The sequence below is a fragment of the Anopheles nili genome, chromosome 3, assembly GCF_943737925.1.
Source record: "Anopheles nili chromosome 3, idAnoNiliSN_F5_01, whole genome shotgun sequence".
NCBI lineage: Eukaryota > Metazoa > Arthropoda > Insecta > Diptera > Culicidae > Anopheles > Anopheles nili.
In genome coordinates, this window is record NC_071292.1 from 17,553,451 (window position 1) to 17,569,605 (window position 16,155).

At 49.5% G+C, this 16,155-nt stretch overlaps 1 protein-coding gene across 1 annotated transcript; it reads left to right on the forward strand.

Annotated features, from left to right (window-relative positions):
• Window positions 1-5,175: 5,175 nt before the first annotated feature.
• On the forward strand, window positions 5,176-6,877 carry LOC128722573 (protein drumstick). Its single transcript, XM_053816246.1, has 2 exons — window positions 5,176-5,454; window positions 6,853-6,877. The coding sequence occupies exons 1-2, from the start codon at window positions 5,234-5,236 to the stop codon at window positions 6,875-6,877; spliced, it is 246 nt and encodes an 81-aa protein (XP_053672221.1). The 5' UTR covers window positions 5,176-5,233.
• The last annotated feature ends 9,278 nt before the right edge of the window (window positions 6,878-16,155 follow it).

Consider the following 16,155-nt stretch of genomic DNA (forward strand, 5'->3'; position numbering starts at 1 on the left):
AGACTGCGCTCTTTGTGATTGGGTTGGTTGTTTTTGGGGCTGGTTGTGTCGAATCTCGAACCCCCCCTCCCCCCCCTATTCGTGGTCGTAAAAGCACACCCAAACGCTAGGGGTTCGCTTGGGTTGACGCGCTTCCGGCGTAATTTATTAGCGGCAACTTTGGTCCGGCGATTTCTTCAGGCCGCCAGCTGAGCACCGACCAAAATTGGCACCGATGATGATGCTGACGGGGTCGCAATAGGAACCGGCTCGAGATTTATTACGGGACGCGTTTTTGGCCGCGTTTGGACGACATATTTATTTTTTTTGGACCCGAGCTAGATAAATGCCGCGTGGGAAGGTCCACCACGGTGGTTGACACATTTTCGCGCAACATGTGTTAGTGTGTGCAGCGGGAAGTTTTTGCTTTCCTTTGTTTGTGTGGAGAAAAGGTTTCCTCAAGGAGTTCGCGGTCACGAGCCCGCAGGAAGCTTACACGCTACGGGGGAAAAAGGAATAAAGATGTTTTTTCGAAGCCACCCCCGTGCCTGAGCTGTGATTGTGTCGAGTCAGCAGATTCATTTATCATGTCCGTGCTGGTTTCGAGCTTGAAGTGGCTGAAGAGCGCCCGAAAATGGTTCGATCAACGACGGATCGATTGGAAGCTTTCAGCACATTCCAACCGGCGGTCCAGTTGAAAGTACGCGAGGATTTCGTTCCGATGGTCTCAGATTTCAATGCCACTCGAGAGCAACCCGTGTGATATCGTCCGCTTAGCTCGCTGAAGTGATTCCGAAGAAAAGCGGCACCGATTGTCCTTTCTCCGGTGCTCGCAGGAACCGAAAAAAGGGCTCGAAAGGATGCTCTGGGTGCGATGAATGGACGCAACGGAGCGCGCGCCAGCAGACACGGTGGAATGGAATTTTCCACAATGCGCCCAGGCGACGAGTGCGCATTCCTAGAGGAGCAGGAAATTGCCTCATCACCTTCCCGATCGGATCGAGCGTCCATTTTTCATGCCATTGCGTGCTTAAGTGCGTGTTTTCGGGAACCATGGCTCACGTTCTCGCAGGCTTCTGGATTGACTGTTCGTCCTGGTTGAATGGAACTGGGAGGAAAAGCGATCAATAAATCACTCTCGATCGTACGGAGGCGAAGCGAATTGCAGATTTTCATTCATCGATGAGAAGAAATCAACGAATGCGTCCATTCGTTGCTTCTGCAAGGATCTGTGTGCGTCCTTGAGCGAGCGGCTCGGAATTACACCAGTTGAGCAGCAAACCATCTCACCGAGACCAACGAGCAGCAGAAAAATGGCCACACAGGTGAGGCGTTCGGGTGGAAAAGTCTGGCCTCGTTTTCCGCTCATTAATCACCCGCGGAACGTGTCCGTACGTATGCGGCCAGCCCTTGTCCACCAAGGATCGAGACCACCCGACGCGTTGCGCTGGAAATTAACAGCAGATTTTCGTGTCCAACACCGTTCGCAACTCGGCACTTCCATTTTCGAGCCCCGTGGAACGTTGCGGAACGCACGACGAGTGCATGTGCATTCCTCGACACGCGGCAGTGATGCACTTTATGGCCCCATGGCCACCGCGGGAAGACGTTGTTCGCGAGCTGTCTCTGCCCTTTCCCGGTGTGATCTTGTAAGCGAGCTTGTAAGGCCGGTCGGTTGGCGGGCGAGTCACGCTGCACTAGGCGTTGTTGGTCTTTTTTTTGCTTTCGCCTCTGCTCCGTGGGCGAGTCCGGAGCGTGTGTCCTCCTCGTTATCGTCTGCTCGCCTCGGGTATGCGTTAATTCCGGAGGTGAGGGATGAAAATTGCCGGACTGTGCTCATCTTCTGCGCTGGGTGTGAGCGTGTTTTCGAGTGCATTGGAAAGGTCTTCATCCAGTGCGGCAGGGTGGCCTGATGCCCTTCGTGAGCCACTGCGCCCTTTATTTAGTTGTTTAGCAAATTTTCCAGAAATTCGCCCACCCGAACCGTGGGTCCGGCTTTTGTTGCCGATTGCGGAATGCGCCTTTTGTCTTGGCCTGGGTGTGTTGTGTTTTGACCCAAAAAACCACACGAACGCGCGAGGCAAACAACCCCTACCGGGCCCAGGGACTCGGGTTGACCTGACCCAGGCGCGAACAATGGTCACCCTCAACGCAACCCCTGTCGGGACGACCCTGAGAGCTGTCCGGATTCCGCCATCTCCATTCGAGGGTGGTCCGCAAAAGGGCGCTCGCACGCATGCGGTGTTTGGTTCCGTACTGGTGGAAGGATCATCGCCACTCGCGTCAAGCCACATCTGCCGAGACAACAGCAGAAGCAGAATGGTGACTCATGATCACGATGGTCGCGAATGATTCGCGCAACGCAAGCGAGGGAGACTCGATGGTGCGCAAAACGAAACCAACGAATGCTACCAGTTTGGCAGCCCTGGCTTAATGGCTGCGCCACCAGCTAATGGGACTGTGGCCATTAAGCACACCCGATGGCAAATTGCTTCCCTTGGTGGGGTGCGTTTTCGGCTGTCCCCAACACTCGTCCCTAGTGACCTCAAGCTTGAGTCACGCGCGGCCGATTGAGCACCCCTGCCCGAGACCTTTGCGGCCGCGGTTTAGTGTGGTTTGAAAAATGACACAGGTTGCGCGGACGACAAAAGCGACACAGACACATGGGGGAGAGAGAGAGAGAGAGAGCAAAAAAATACGCCACCCCTTACGTCATGGAAGGTCAGCTTATGCCGTCGGTTTCGCGGTCCGGCGACGGGTTTTCTTTGTCCGGTTTCTGGGCTTCGTGAATCACGGTAACGTTGGGTAAGCGCACGAACGTCAGCAGGCGGGGACGCGAACACTTGTGACAAATGTTTAAAATATGTTTCTTTGCGTAAAACGTGGTGTTGTTGCGTAAAGCGCAAGCACCACGCGGTTAGGATGAGCGCGAACGTGTTGCATTTAAATCGGTTGAAATTTTGCAACCACGGCCGACGGATGAGGAAGATCGAGAATACTGCCCGAGTTAAATGCTTGCATTTAGCATGTTTTCTGTGAATTTTAGCTATTTGAGTGATGCATTAAAACGCAAATGACGCCTGAAAAGTAATGCGTCATTTGTTAAGCACTCAGCGGCAATCAAAATTTGTTACCCGCTCGATGCTAACGAGCTCGCTGATCGGGTGCATTGGCGCTAACAGCGCAAACCCAACTCCTGGCATCCTGCGCCGAATGCTGACATAAATTATAAGCAACTCAATTTCCCACCCACGGTTTCTTGGCAATAAATTTCAATTAATGCGCCCATCCCCGGGCACCCAGAGCCGATCGCGATTTACAAGATCACAAAACGGCACGGGCTACCGAGTTAGCGGAAGCGCCGCGGCCAATTGAAGTATCACGCGCCTCCATCCCGGTAGCTGTCACGGCAGGAGGCAGTTGTTGCAGTTTTTCGACAGGCTCCTACTGGGCGAGCGAAGGTTTTATTCGTACGCCTCGCGGTGAATCAATTAGAGCGACCCGGATGCACGGCAGGATGCGGCGTTTGCGAAATAAAAGCAATATTAAATCGCATTAAAACGTGTTCAGCCAAAAAAAAAACACAACCTCCCCCATTCCCATACACCCACACACTCACACACGCATGCTGATGATTTAAGGTAGCCCACGGGGGTGATTAATAGGTCGCTTTTCATGCGACGTAATTGGAATCGATTTGAGATCGCCCCACGGAAGGCGATCGCAATTAGCCGGTTTGTGTTCGAATGCTTCCGGCGGCTTCTAGACGGTCCTTTTCACGACAAGCGGATGCCACCGGTGCTAGTTTGAGACGTGCGAAGGTGGACAACCTCCCCCCCCCCAGGCAAACGAGTTTCGGTGTACCCCGTGGCGGGTCATCAACACCGGCAACACCTTTGCGTGGACGCAAGCTCCTACGCAACCGCGGAAAAACCACTCATGCGCATGGGCTCGTGCGTATTCGCGATCGCGATCGAACGTTTATGATCGCTAATTTGGTTCTCGTCTCGGCTCGGGAGTTGGCTCGTTAAAAAAGGAGGGGGCGCCAACGATTTCGATTAAAACGCACCCTCCCAAGGGCACAAAGCGTCTCAGTGGCACCGACTCAACCGGTGGCTCGATATTCTAGCACCCCAACCGGAGCTCGTTGAGCGCAATCTTCGGCGCCTTCGCCGGGCTGCATCCGGGCGGCCATTAAAATCGTGAAGTAGCGCCCGGTGTTTCCGTCGCAGGGGTGTTTTATTGCTCCAAAAGTTTACGGTTCACGCCAAGGTTGCCCTCGGCTCGAGGTCGCCGCAGATGGAGGGTTTAATGTCACCCATTAAAATGACCCGCCGCTTGATGATCGCAGCTCGAATGTGTGTGTGTGTGTGTGGTTGAGGTTATGCACATGATTCGACGAGCTGTTCGACGCGTATTTTGCACTCAGCCACGTTGCTTCTAGAGCCACGTTGTCGGTGCTCGTGATGTGATGCTGAAGCAAATTTCACAGCCACTAACGTCGCAATCAGAGGCAACAAAAGTGCCCATTCGATGTGGCGCAGCTATATTGGCTATTGAATCTGGTAATTACGTTTACGATCTCTTTAATTTGAATGCTTCTGGGTTGGCGGCAGTTTTAAGCAGCAGCTTATCTCTTAAAAAAACGGCCATAATTTCATCGTTTCAATAGTGGCATCATTCGAATGAGGCTTTCCGCTTATTTACCCGAGCCAGCCCGAGGGCTTATGAGGTGACAAGTTATCGCAGGCAATTTCTGCTTCATGCTGCTTTGCGTGTTGTAACAACCGAACCGGCGGCCGTAAGTGCAAAACTGATCACCTACTCTCGCAGCACGCCGACGATGGAGGTATCGGTAATATTTCACCCAACAATTCCGTGGGCGAGCATCCTCCAACTGCTTGCTGTCATAGAGCGATGGGTTGTTCTGTCCGCGAACCGAACAACGCATAAATATCCTCTCGACCGTCAGAGCACTTTCGCTGCAATTTAGATAAAGCCTCGCAGAACATCAGCTCCAAGAAATAGCACGTTCATGCGTATTAATGCTTCCGTTTTGTCTCTTTCTCTCTCTCTCTCTCGCTCTCTCCAACAGGTATTAGTCATCGCGTGCAGATCAGTGGCACCCGTCCTGGCAGCCATCTGGCAGGATTTCGCGGTAAAAACACCCAACACAACGTCAACCCCCCGGAAGGGCAACAGCAGCAGCATCAACGCCGAGTACGCCTGACGCACGCAGCTCACACGCGCCATCATGTTCGCGGTAATGCGCATCGACAACGACGACCGCCGGGCCGACTTCCGTCGCAAGATGCGACCAAAGTGCGAATTCGTCTGCAAGTACTGCCAGCGGCGTTTCACCAAGCCGTACAACCTGATGATCCACGAGCGCACGCACAAGAGCCCGGAGGTGACGTTCTCGTGCGAGGTGTGCGGCAAATACTTCAAGCGGCAGGACAATCTACGCTCGCACAGGTACGTCAGGACGGGCTTGGGATCGTTGGGAGCGCTGTTTGTCCGGATTGTCCGGACCACTTTTTCTGGGACCGGATCTGACAGCACCGCGTCGGGTCGACGATTACACGCGTCCTCCAGCCGTTTCAGGGTTTTTTTTGTAGCTCAATCCGGCCGGACCTCGCTTTTTGGAGGTGCGCCCTATTTGTTCGGGTCAATATTGACGCCGCTTGTACGGATTATTGGGCACCGGCACACATCCTCACCGAGGTCGGTGAGATCGCGCCGGCCAAAACCGTGCCAGCCATTGCGGCGACCACATTTGGGCGCGTTATCGGTGCGGGTGCCGCAGTTCCTTTCCGGCCATTTGGGTTCCGTCGGCGTACTTCAAACGGAACCACGGCTCTCTTCGGGGAGGTTATCTTCGAGTGCGCCCGACGGTCGTGTTGCTTATCAGCTTCAGGCGGCTTCGAGCTTTATGACCTTCCACACCACGTCAGTTGGGCTGCGTGGCGGCACTTGTCCAGCGGTCACGTTAGGGCAGCGTTGTTTGAGGTTTCGTGTTTGCGACCCGTTGGTTTTGAGACTTCCCTTTTAGACCCTTTGGGAAGCGTACGCACGGACGCACGGGGATGGTCAATAATCGGTTCGACGGGGTTCACTCATTTGGCATTCATTCATTAGCCTAGCGGGTGCGTTTAGCTCGTTTAGACCTCCGTCACCCTGGGCTCGAGGGACGGATCTCGGGGCTCGATGCGGGCTGCGGACACGAAATAGAGTAATAAAACGCACCGTTGATAAGTTACGAGCGAACATATCGTATGTCAGACGCGTCCTCCATCGCGTCTAGCCTGGGACGTGGCCTCCCCGAAATGCCGTGTCGACCGCTGATTAACATACGACAATTCTATCCCTCTCGGTTCTGAAGCTCCAAAGGCAAACCGTCACGGCGTTATGTTTTGTGTATTTCGCGCGGCCAGTGAATTTATGCCTTGTTTTATTATTTTCTGTTTAGGGAAACTATTTCGCGGCCTTTTTGCCGGGTGCTTGCGAAAGAGCCCATGCCTTGGCGTGTCTATTTTCTTTCTTGCTCTTTTTTTATTTTGGGGGCTATTTCCTTCGTTGCGCACTTTTCCCACATTCCAACCGAAACCACCCGGGAAGGCATCTCGTCCGTCACGAGACGCGAAGATGGATCTTTTCTCACGCTTCTTGATAGCTTCTGACACCCGATCTCGTGTTGCGTGCCGTCGGCTGTGGCGGGTTTTCCGTGTTTTCCGTGCCTGGTGCGCGATGGCACATATAATTGGTGTGGTGGGGTCGCCGTTTCACGTGGGGCGGCGGCATTTCATGTAACGAAAATGAACACCTAATTGACACTTTGCTTCGTTTTGTTTTTTTCTCCCTCTCACCCAACAGATGCAGTCAATGTATTTGGCGGTAAGCACAATTTGACAAAACTTCCTCGATGTACACTCATTTGCACTTGCAACACATACCTATTACACGACAAAACACACATATATAAAAAAAAACAACTCAAGTAAAACCCAACCAACCAACCAATCAACCAACATAAAATTTCTAAACAAATGGGTGATGGAGAATATATATATATAAATATAAATAGGCAAAAAAAACAACAGATACACTTTATAAAACCACAACAACAACAACAACAACAACAACAACCACAAAATGCAAAAGTGACGGCGAATAGAGTATACTTACGCAACACCAGAGCAAAAAACCAAACTCAAAAGCACTGGTTGCGGACGCGGGCGTGTTCGGGCTCAGTTTGCGCAATTTGAGCACGGCGCAGGACTCGATGCCACCGTCTGCGACCCCAAGCAATCGAAAACGAACGATAACAAAAAAGCAAAAAAACGAACATGAACAAATGATAATGGATACGGTATTCAGAAGGGCAAAAAGCCAGGCGAATGACACGAAGAAACGCTACCTACTTTGAATCTCGAAGCATTAGCGAGGACCCGGTTCGGTTTCGTTCTCGCTTCATCGCTAGGATGTGTGTGTGTGTGCGTGTGTGCGTTAGTTGTTCCGTATTGCATGCCGTATTTGCGAAAGCCCAACGCACTCCGATCGACGAAACGACGATCGGCTTCCCGTCGCAGCGATTCTGCAAAAGTGGCAAAAGACAGTGAAACCCCCAATAGCAATAGCTATAGCTGTGTAAGAACTGGAAATCAAATGGCGACTAATCGATTGCGAAGGGAACCTGCACGGCGACCCGCAAAAACAAACAAACAAAAAAACAAGCATACAAATTAAATTGAAAGGCATGAAACAATCGGGTTAAAGTAACAAGCAAAAAAGAGAAGAATGATCAAGCAACATAGCAAAAAAAAGAAGAGCAAAAGCGAACGATCGCGATCGTTTTACGTAAGCATAACTGTAACTGCGATAATTGTCTGTTTATGTGTAAGAGAGATAATAGTTTTTTTTTGTTCTTTCAAACTCTCCCCAACTCTCGCTCCCCAGCCCACGCTATCCTCGATTTTGTTTGCCGCATTGTTCGATTGCATTGCGTTCATTGTAACGTCCATGTCCATGTTGTTTGGCCGGTTTATGTTTCGTCTCCCGGGAGCAACCGTTCGGTCGCCAATAGTTTCGTCCTTGACGAGCGTTCAGTACGTTCCTTACCGTCGTGGTGTTGCGATTTTCCCTTCCATCAAGCCGTCCCTCCTTTCTACGCAACCCTTCCGCGCCATTCCTTCGATAGAGTAAAGCCTTCATCTCATCGTTCGGGTCGAATTTCATCGCTCCTCGAATGCCTAAAAGCGAACGACCAAAATCGATCAAAAAGCTACACATTAAAACCAGCACCACATAATGCAAAATGAGTGTTACGTTTTGGCCAAAAAAAAAAACAAACAAACAAGCAAAAATCAAAAATGACACACAACTCCACATCCATTCACACAAAAACACCCAACTCCACCTACACAGCCACCCACACGTCAAAGCAATAGGCCAAGGGACAAAGGCGTGAACCAGCGCTCGATTTCGGCAGAACCGTCTCAAAATTGCAACAGCCCTTTTCCACGCCAGGGTCACAAGTAAACGCACCGGGCACGGCAACAAGCACTGCACGAGGAACACTAGCCTTCGAGTCGTTTCGGTCTCAAAATTGTTTCTACTATTAGCTGGTTAAGATTTATTTTTGTGATATAGTTTGGTATCATCGACGCACTCGGAGTGGTGTTTCGGGCAGAGTGCATGGTGTCTTCTGGTACTTGTTGACTGGGGGGTGGGTGGAATCAAAATTAACTACAGCACACAAACACACGCTCTGCGGGCACACACCTTAATCAAAATGGGTCGATTTTGGGAGGGACGACAATTCAGTGTCGAACTTTAGTTTGTTTCACATCGGACACACATGCACACGAGCTCACAAGCAAGAAAATAAACCACAAAATCACAAACGCACTCGCACCCGCACACACTGAAAATGCAAAATTTTAAGATGAACATAAACACCCCCATAGCACAACCGTAGCTGTCATGCAAAAATTTCCGGTCTAACCCTTCGGCATTGACTAGAGTTGTAATCGTCCTTTCTCATTTCCTAGCCGCACAACTCCTCCACATGCAACTTCCTCGACCCTTTACGGTTCCATTCTCCCACACCTACCTACACCTGCTTGATTGTTGCACACAAAATTTCGTAGTTTACTTGCTAATACATTAATGTATTATTCCTACTGTACACTGGTTATGTTTGGCTTTCATTTGTTGATTTTCCTCTAATCTTGGACTTCTCGGTATTTAGTATCACGTGTTGATCCTTTCGTATATTTCTATAGCTGTTTCCTTCACAAAACCAAAAAAAAAAAAACAAAACAAAAAACCCAGAGCAAGAAATGCTCCACAGAAAGCAAATCACCATTATCCGTTTCGTATTTTTTTTCTCTTTCTTTTCTCTTTTTTCCCTCAATCACGGACAGATCAATCCATATGGATAGAACAATGAACGGTAACAACAATCGAGCATACTGATCTAGTTTCGGCGGATTGCTTTTGCTTGTCTGTTTTACTTTTACATTAAACGTACATTACGATTTCGCCCATTATGATTTCAAAACGCTACATGTAATTCTTTATTTTTATTATTATATTATTATTATTATTATATTATTATTATTGCGAGCATAAATGTTATTCGGATGGATTTTCGCTCTTGTGCGTTGGTGAAGATCCAGCAATTTTGCTTCAACACGTTCGGATAGGATTACACACAACAAAAGAGAACAAAAATGAAAACAAAAATACTGATAGCAGAATGCCTTCCTGATTGCGATCCCATGGAGGGCGTCCTCGAAGTGTACGGAGAGGAAGCATAAGTTATGTAGAGAAAGGCAGATGTAGCTGACGACGCGCAGCGCATGGTAGAAGAGTTGGAAAATCGGTTGCATCGAATATACAGTTTATGTGTAAAATTGTCCTTTTATATAAGTTTTATTGTGCCTGACACTGTGAAGAACCGCAGAAAGAACGGCATCGTTGGCATGAGATAAGAGCCGGGAAGAACGGGCCGGAAAGAAAAAACGGTAGGCTCGGTCACTCCATATGTAAATACCGTACACAATGTGACTCCAACAAAACACACAACGCACCGTGCGGGACAAATGAAGGCAAATAAAAATAGCGGCTGAGTTGAAAAATGAATCGCAAATTTCCGTGGCCTGGGCCGAAGGATTTTTCTTTTAAAAAACTTTACGAAAATCAAAACTATAATATTAGGTTTTACTTTATGTGCCGAGAGAGCATCATTTTTATCGACCTATTTAAGACGTATTACTAATTTATGCTTGACGATAGTGAGAAGAACAGTCATCACGAGCGTGCAAGAGAAGAAATCTGAAAAAGAAGGAATAAATTAACCCATTAATTACTTGCGCAAGTGTAGTGCGAGCAGAATCAAATGAAATCATTTTTTTTTCTTCTTCTAAAAAAAACACAATATCCCAGTTATGATTGTTAAACCGTAGACAGTAGTAGGGAAGCCAACAAGCCACCATCGAGACGCCGATTTCACCAGCACTTTCTTCTCGCAAAGCCATGATAAAGCCACGCGGATGATGTGTTTGGCTAACTGTCTTAAAACATTGCTTCTTCTGGGCCTTTTTTCCCCACTTTTTTTACGGCCGCTGGCTGGACTTGACGAAATAAAATCTGTCATTCGATGCGAGCTAATCGCGCAGCTGGATTCGGTACTTCTGCGCCCCATCGCCCAACGATTGATGCGGGCGAATTACCGAAATGTTTATCTAACTCCATGATCACACATTTGAATGGTTAAATTAAATTTGCATCACAATAAGAGCTGAGCATTAGCATCTCGTTAGGGTGAAGAAAGGATCTTGTCATCGGATTATTAATATCGGTGCCGGGCGCGGATCGCGAAGAGCACGGAAAGCATGTGCAGAATGAAACGCGCCCGCTCGATCATCATTCATAACTCTTTTCGACCATTTCCACAATTGATTCCTTGAGTGTCGCTAATCTGGTCGTAAATGAGTGGCATTAGTTGGGAATGGCGTGTGGGACGCTCGTTCACTTCATGTTTCGCTGGCTGACTCATTGCAGTCGGGCTGGAGGCGCTCGTTTTTCCCACGTTCACAAGCCAGCAAAGGCCAGCATAGGTCGTTGGTGATGAGAGACTGGAAGCCCAGAAAAAGAAGGAGGCAAAGTTGGTCCGTTCCCTTTCAATATTATTTTTTTTTTACTAGTTTATTACGTCAAGCCGCGCTTAGAATAGATTCTAGTCTGCTGTAATTATGTTAGTAGCGAAAACCAGCACAAGACGAACAGTAATCATTCCAAGAAACCGAAAACAGTGAACAAGAACGCAAGCAATAGTTTCTAGCAATCGATCAAAACATACACCGCCCATGGTTGATGCGTAGGGAAGCGAAACATAAAACATTAAGGAAGAAGCCGCAAGTCATAGTGAAACATGGCGGTGATTTTTTCTTCTCACTATAACATTCCCGCTCGCTTGCACGCCACCCCCACTCACCTGATCTTGCCCCGGCAGTCGTCGTGCTTCTGGAAAGTTTCATAGCGAGGTGAAACTCACGCCGGAAGCACCGGAAAATCATCCGGATATCCTTAGGGAAACGTATTCGAATAATATGCGAAATTTTAACCGCTTCAAATATCGTCTTATGCGCGGATACGTGTACGTCCTTTATTTATTGTGCTTGCTTCACGTGCGCGAAACGCAACTTGCCAGCCATTCGTTTACGCAAGCGCGAACTCCAGCGTGGAGTGCACGCGCGAAACAGCACCAGTGCCAACGAATGCAACCCATGTCACACTCTCTAGCAATAGGTCAATGCGGAAACGGTTTTGGAAAAATAGAAGCATAAAGAAAACCGCGCCGAGACGCTGGGCGAACACAAAATCCATATGTTTAATGCATTGCGTACAGTTCTAAATCTTATTAGCATCAGTAAAGGAACGGCAAAGATATCGTGAAAATGAATATGAATTACGCTACGTTGTTTTGTTTTATTTTTGGGCGCTTCCTGGTTGATGACATGGGTTCGGGAAATGGTGCTTTTATTGGAAGGTGGGTAAGTTATTTTGCCTAGCATTTGTTCTAGGGTTTCTTTCGGTAGTTTTGAACGTTGTTCACGTTGCGGTTTCGGCATCCCACGATGTTCGGGTGCAAAATCAACACAGAAAAGCTGTTTCGACTTCTTTGCGAGCGCGTAGCTCCATTTCAAGCTCTGTCACTGCTAGTCTCGTACCTTTCTGATTGGGTTTGGAAAGGAAAAAAAAAGGCGTAAAGCAAGAATCCGAAATAATTTCCGAAATTGATATTTAGAAAAACCGTGGAAGCGTGTCCGGTCCAGAAGTTGGAAAGCGAAAAGCCCCCTACGAACGCCATTCACCATTCCACCGGACAAACCAGCTGAAAAGCAATTTAAGAACGAAAATCGCGTCCCAGCGGGAGCTCTTTGCGCAAAATCTCAATAATCATAACATAAATATGTTCCCGTTTATGCGCTACGAGTCCGGCCATCCTTCCCTTTGCTCGTGCGCCTCCCCACGAGTGCAGCCTTCTCACAGGGCGAGTTCTGGAGCGTTCGGTTGGGAGTCACTTTAAATTAGATTCCATCGGAACCATATTTCATCCCACCGGCTTCGGACGGCCAGTCCACCGGATGTGGTCTCGATGAATGAACTCAAAACGCAAACGGCATTTTAAACGAATTCTAGGAAAATGTACTACATCGCTGGAACGCCGCAGATGGGTTGGAGAAGAGCAAAAAAAAAAAACAACGAATGCTAGTTGGATTATAATTTTATGAATGAAAAATGTTTCGCTTCATCAGAGCCCACTCTGCAGCGAATCTCAGCGGCGTGTTGTCGCTAAGCAACACGAGCTTGTTGTTAGAAGAAAGCTCGTCCTTTAAGCATTTAGGCACATCTTCATATTGTCTTTGAAAAAGCGAAAGAAATTCTTTTCGAAACCCACTTTTACAACCTCTCGGTGTTGGTTCGACGGTCGGGAATGTCGTAAAACCTTTCTCCGGCTGCGCCGATGCTGGAAGCCGGAGAGTCGCTCGGGGAAAGTCAAAATACCATAAATCACGGGGCATTTCGGTTGGTTTCAACGTTTGACGAGTGGGCTATCATGCCGTGGCCCACCTACAGCCAGCGATTGGGTTCGCTTTCTCGACACATGGGGATCCACCGGTTCATTGGGCGTAGCAAATTGTCCGCTGACTGGCGACCGAAATTGGGCGGATTAGGCCGGTAAAGCTAGAGATTCGAGGGTCGGTTCGTTTCCTACCGACTGAGCGACCCCACGGTGTGATTTCATTTGGCAGGACGATTGTTTTCGGTTGGTGAACAAAACCCGGGAATTGCAGCACGAAGCCGAGCTACTGTATTTTTTTAGGCTCCCAACGAGCCGAATGTTTGGGCTTGCGTAAATTTATGGTTCCGATTGGCCGGTTTTGGTGCCCGCTGGGTTTGTTTCGGGAGCGTCGATTTGATGCGCACAGTTTGCCTGTCTGAGGCACTCGCAGGAAGCGCTTGGACTGGGAGTCCTCACTTCGCTTCGAGGGCTGCGTGCGACGGGACGGAATTGATTTGTTTGCAAATGAAAACATGATAACACCCGCAACGGCGGCTGCGCACGCCAGGTTGCCGAGTTGTTTCGGTTGATGTGGGCTGGCTGGATCGATGTGGCACAAACGGTGATTTATGGGTTGTCAAGAGGCATGTAAATGTCAGGCTTTTGAAAAAGCTGTTCTAAGATAAACAGGCGAAATGTTTAATTTTCGAGAATGTGGAATTTCATACAATTTAAAAATGTCTACTTATTATAAATTTAACTGTTAATAATTCTCTTGTTCCACTTAATCAACTTGAGGATCTATGAATTTCGGATATTTTTATACTTCAATTGAACTTGTTCGTCGCACAATTGGGGATGTGTTTTCATCTAAATACCTTAGTCTAATTGTACAGTCATATATTTTCCCGAAGCAATTTGAGTTTGATGCACACATAAATCATTTAAAACCAGAAGAGCGATCTCCCGAATGGCTAAAGGTTCGAATCGCTTTGTGCGCATCGACGCCTTTAGCCGATTATGTCGAACCCTTAAAGACCGTTGCGATCCATTGTGCCGATTAGTGGCAGGAATTATCCCCACCATTCACACCGATCACCGTGCGGAGGGGATTTATGGGCGATGAAATGATGAAGGGTCACCTCTTTGACACCATTTGTACCATAATGTGATCATATTTGGTGCATGAGAGCGATCGGCGGCGTTTGAAACGCTGGTGGCTAGCCAGCGGCCGTGCGACAGAGCAGAGCGTGCTGGAGAAACGCGATGACTCACGGAAAACGACGGGAAACGAGATGGAAAACCCATAACCCAACTCATCGCGCCCGCCCGGGAACCGTGTGATTGAGGCTCGCACTTTGCCCCGGCCGCTCGACGACTCATCGCCGTGGAATTTAGCTGACCAATCGAATCGAGTACGCCACTCCGGCTCACATGGTGCAGGATTCGGTTTTGGGACAGCGCGCCACGAAAAGGGGGAAACAAATACCAGCCCGATTGTGTGATGGTTTGCTCGCGAGCGGTCCAAGGCGCATGAGTAGCATAAGTGATGCTCGATCCTTCGCTCGAGCATCGAATTATTGTTGTTATTATTTTCTTTTTTTTTTTGGACAATCCGCACCGACGCAAACAGGCGATCGATCCGATTGATCCGCCGAATTCTGGTACCTCAACCGAGAGCCGGACCGGGCCAGGACGGAAGGCTGTCAGAACGAGCGACGCAACTGTCAGCTGTCGGCGGCGGCGGCGGCGGCATGCCGTGAAACCCATTCACCCAGGGTCCGGGTGCGTCGGGTGGCCCAAGTACCAAGTGCGCACTGTAACCGAGCTTGGCCCCGCCAGGTATCGCTTACAGGCACCGTGCCATGGAACGCGAAGTGTGATAAAATAACACACCGAACCAGCGCACCGAGTGCCAGAGAAACGCTTTTGCGCCCGTCGCTGGACGATGCTCGAACCCTGCACGGTGTTAATACGCCCGAGCATAAGTGGCCGGCGGTCAGCGGCCAGCGATACCGGTAACCGATACGCCTATCGTTCCGATCGTGTGCGCCACACAGCTCGATCAAACGCGCCTCCGGCGAAAGCGCGCGTGATATCGGGTTCGTTTCCCATCTGCCCGTTGAGATCTTTCGAGTTTGATATCGTCACTCACCGCGGCCGTTGGCCGTGGTCAATGTGTTAATATTTCTATTATTAAAAATGACACACGATGACCAATCGGTCGATCAAACGGCGATCAACAGCGTCATCATCGTCAGGCGTGTGTGCGCGCGCGCGCGCGCGAGCGCACGTCATTGTTGTCGGCTCGATCCGTGTTGTTGGGACTGTTGTTTGTGGTTGTTGTTGGGTGATCGATCGATCAGCGATCGTCGCGCTCGATCGCCTTTCAGTTCGGCCCGGTTTTTAGTTGCCATCGTATTCATCTTCCACCGGGCTCGATCGGGCGCGATCGCTACAATGTTTAGCCAGGAGGGCAACAATGCCCACCGTGGTGGGCGAATGAAACGTGAGGCGACCTCGTTGGGTTGGCTTTTCTCACGCGTCGTTCATCGGGGAGAACGCAAAGGCGACGATCACCGACCACTTTCAGTTACGCGATGATCTTCACCTTCGAGCCTGAATGCCTGGGGGGCTTCGCAAAAGGGACCGATCGCTATCGGGCGAACATGGCCGCAAATTCGTCCGCCTCAAAACAAGACATCAGCACCGTTTGGTGGTGGCGTTTCCCCTGGAATTACTCACCCTCGTGGAAGGATGGGGCGATCGTTATTTGTCTCCGTTTTGCCTCCTGCGAGCTACCGCTTTGGTGTCAAGGAATTAGCTAAAAATCTGCTACCCAACATCTCGAAGCAGCTCGAGCTACCGGTGCCGGAGCTTCGAGTTGGCCTTCGCGAGCAGACGATGAGGAAGCGTCCCGAGATCCCTCGTTAAGATTGGTAGTGATTAATAATTTCGTTGATTTCTTCCCCGCACCCGGAGACACCCCAGGGACGCCGGTTTCACGGGCAGCACTTGTGCGTTAATGATGATGGGCTGTCCAGCGAGGACTCGGGCTGGTGGGAAGTGAACTCCGGTGAGCAAATTCGCCGAAGGTAGAGCGA

Bases quoted from the DNA above. Each gene is read 5' to 3' on its own strand.
- LOC128722573 (XM_053816246.1), top strand. From the start codon at position 5,234: ATGTTCGCGGTAATGCGCATCGACAACGACGACCGCCGGGCCGACTTC. The intron at 5,455-6,852 runs GTACGTCAGGAC...CTCACCCAACAG, and splicing joins GACAATCTACGCTCGCACAG to ATGCAGTCAATGTATTTGGC.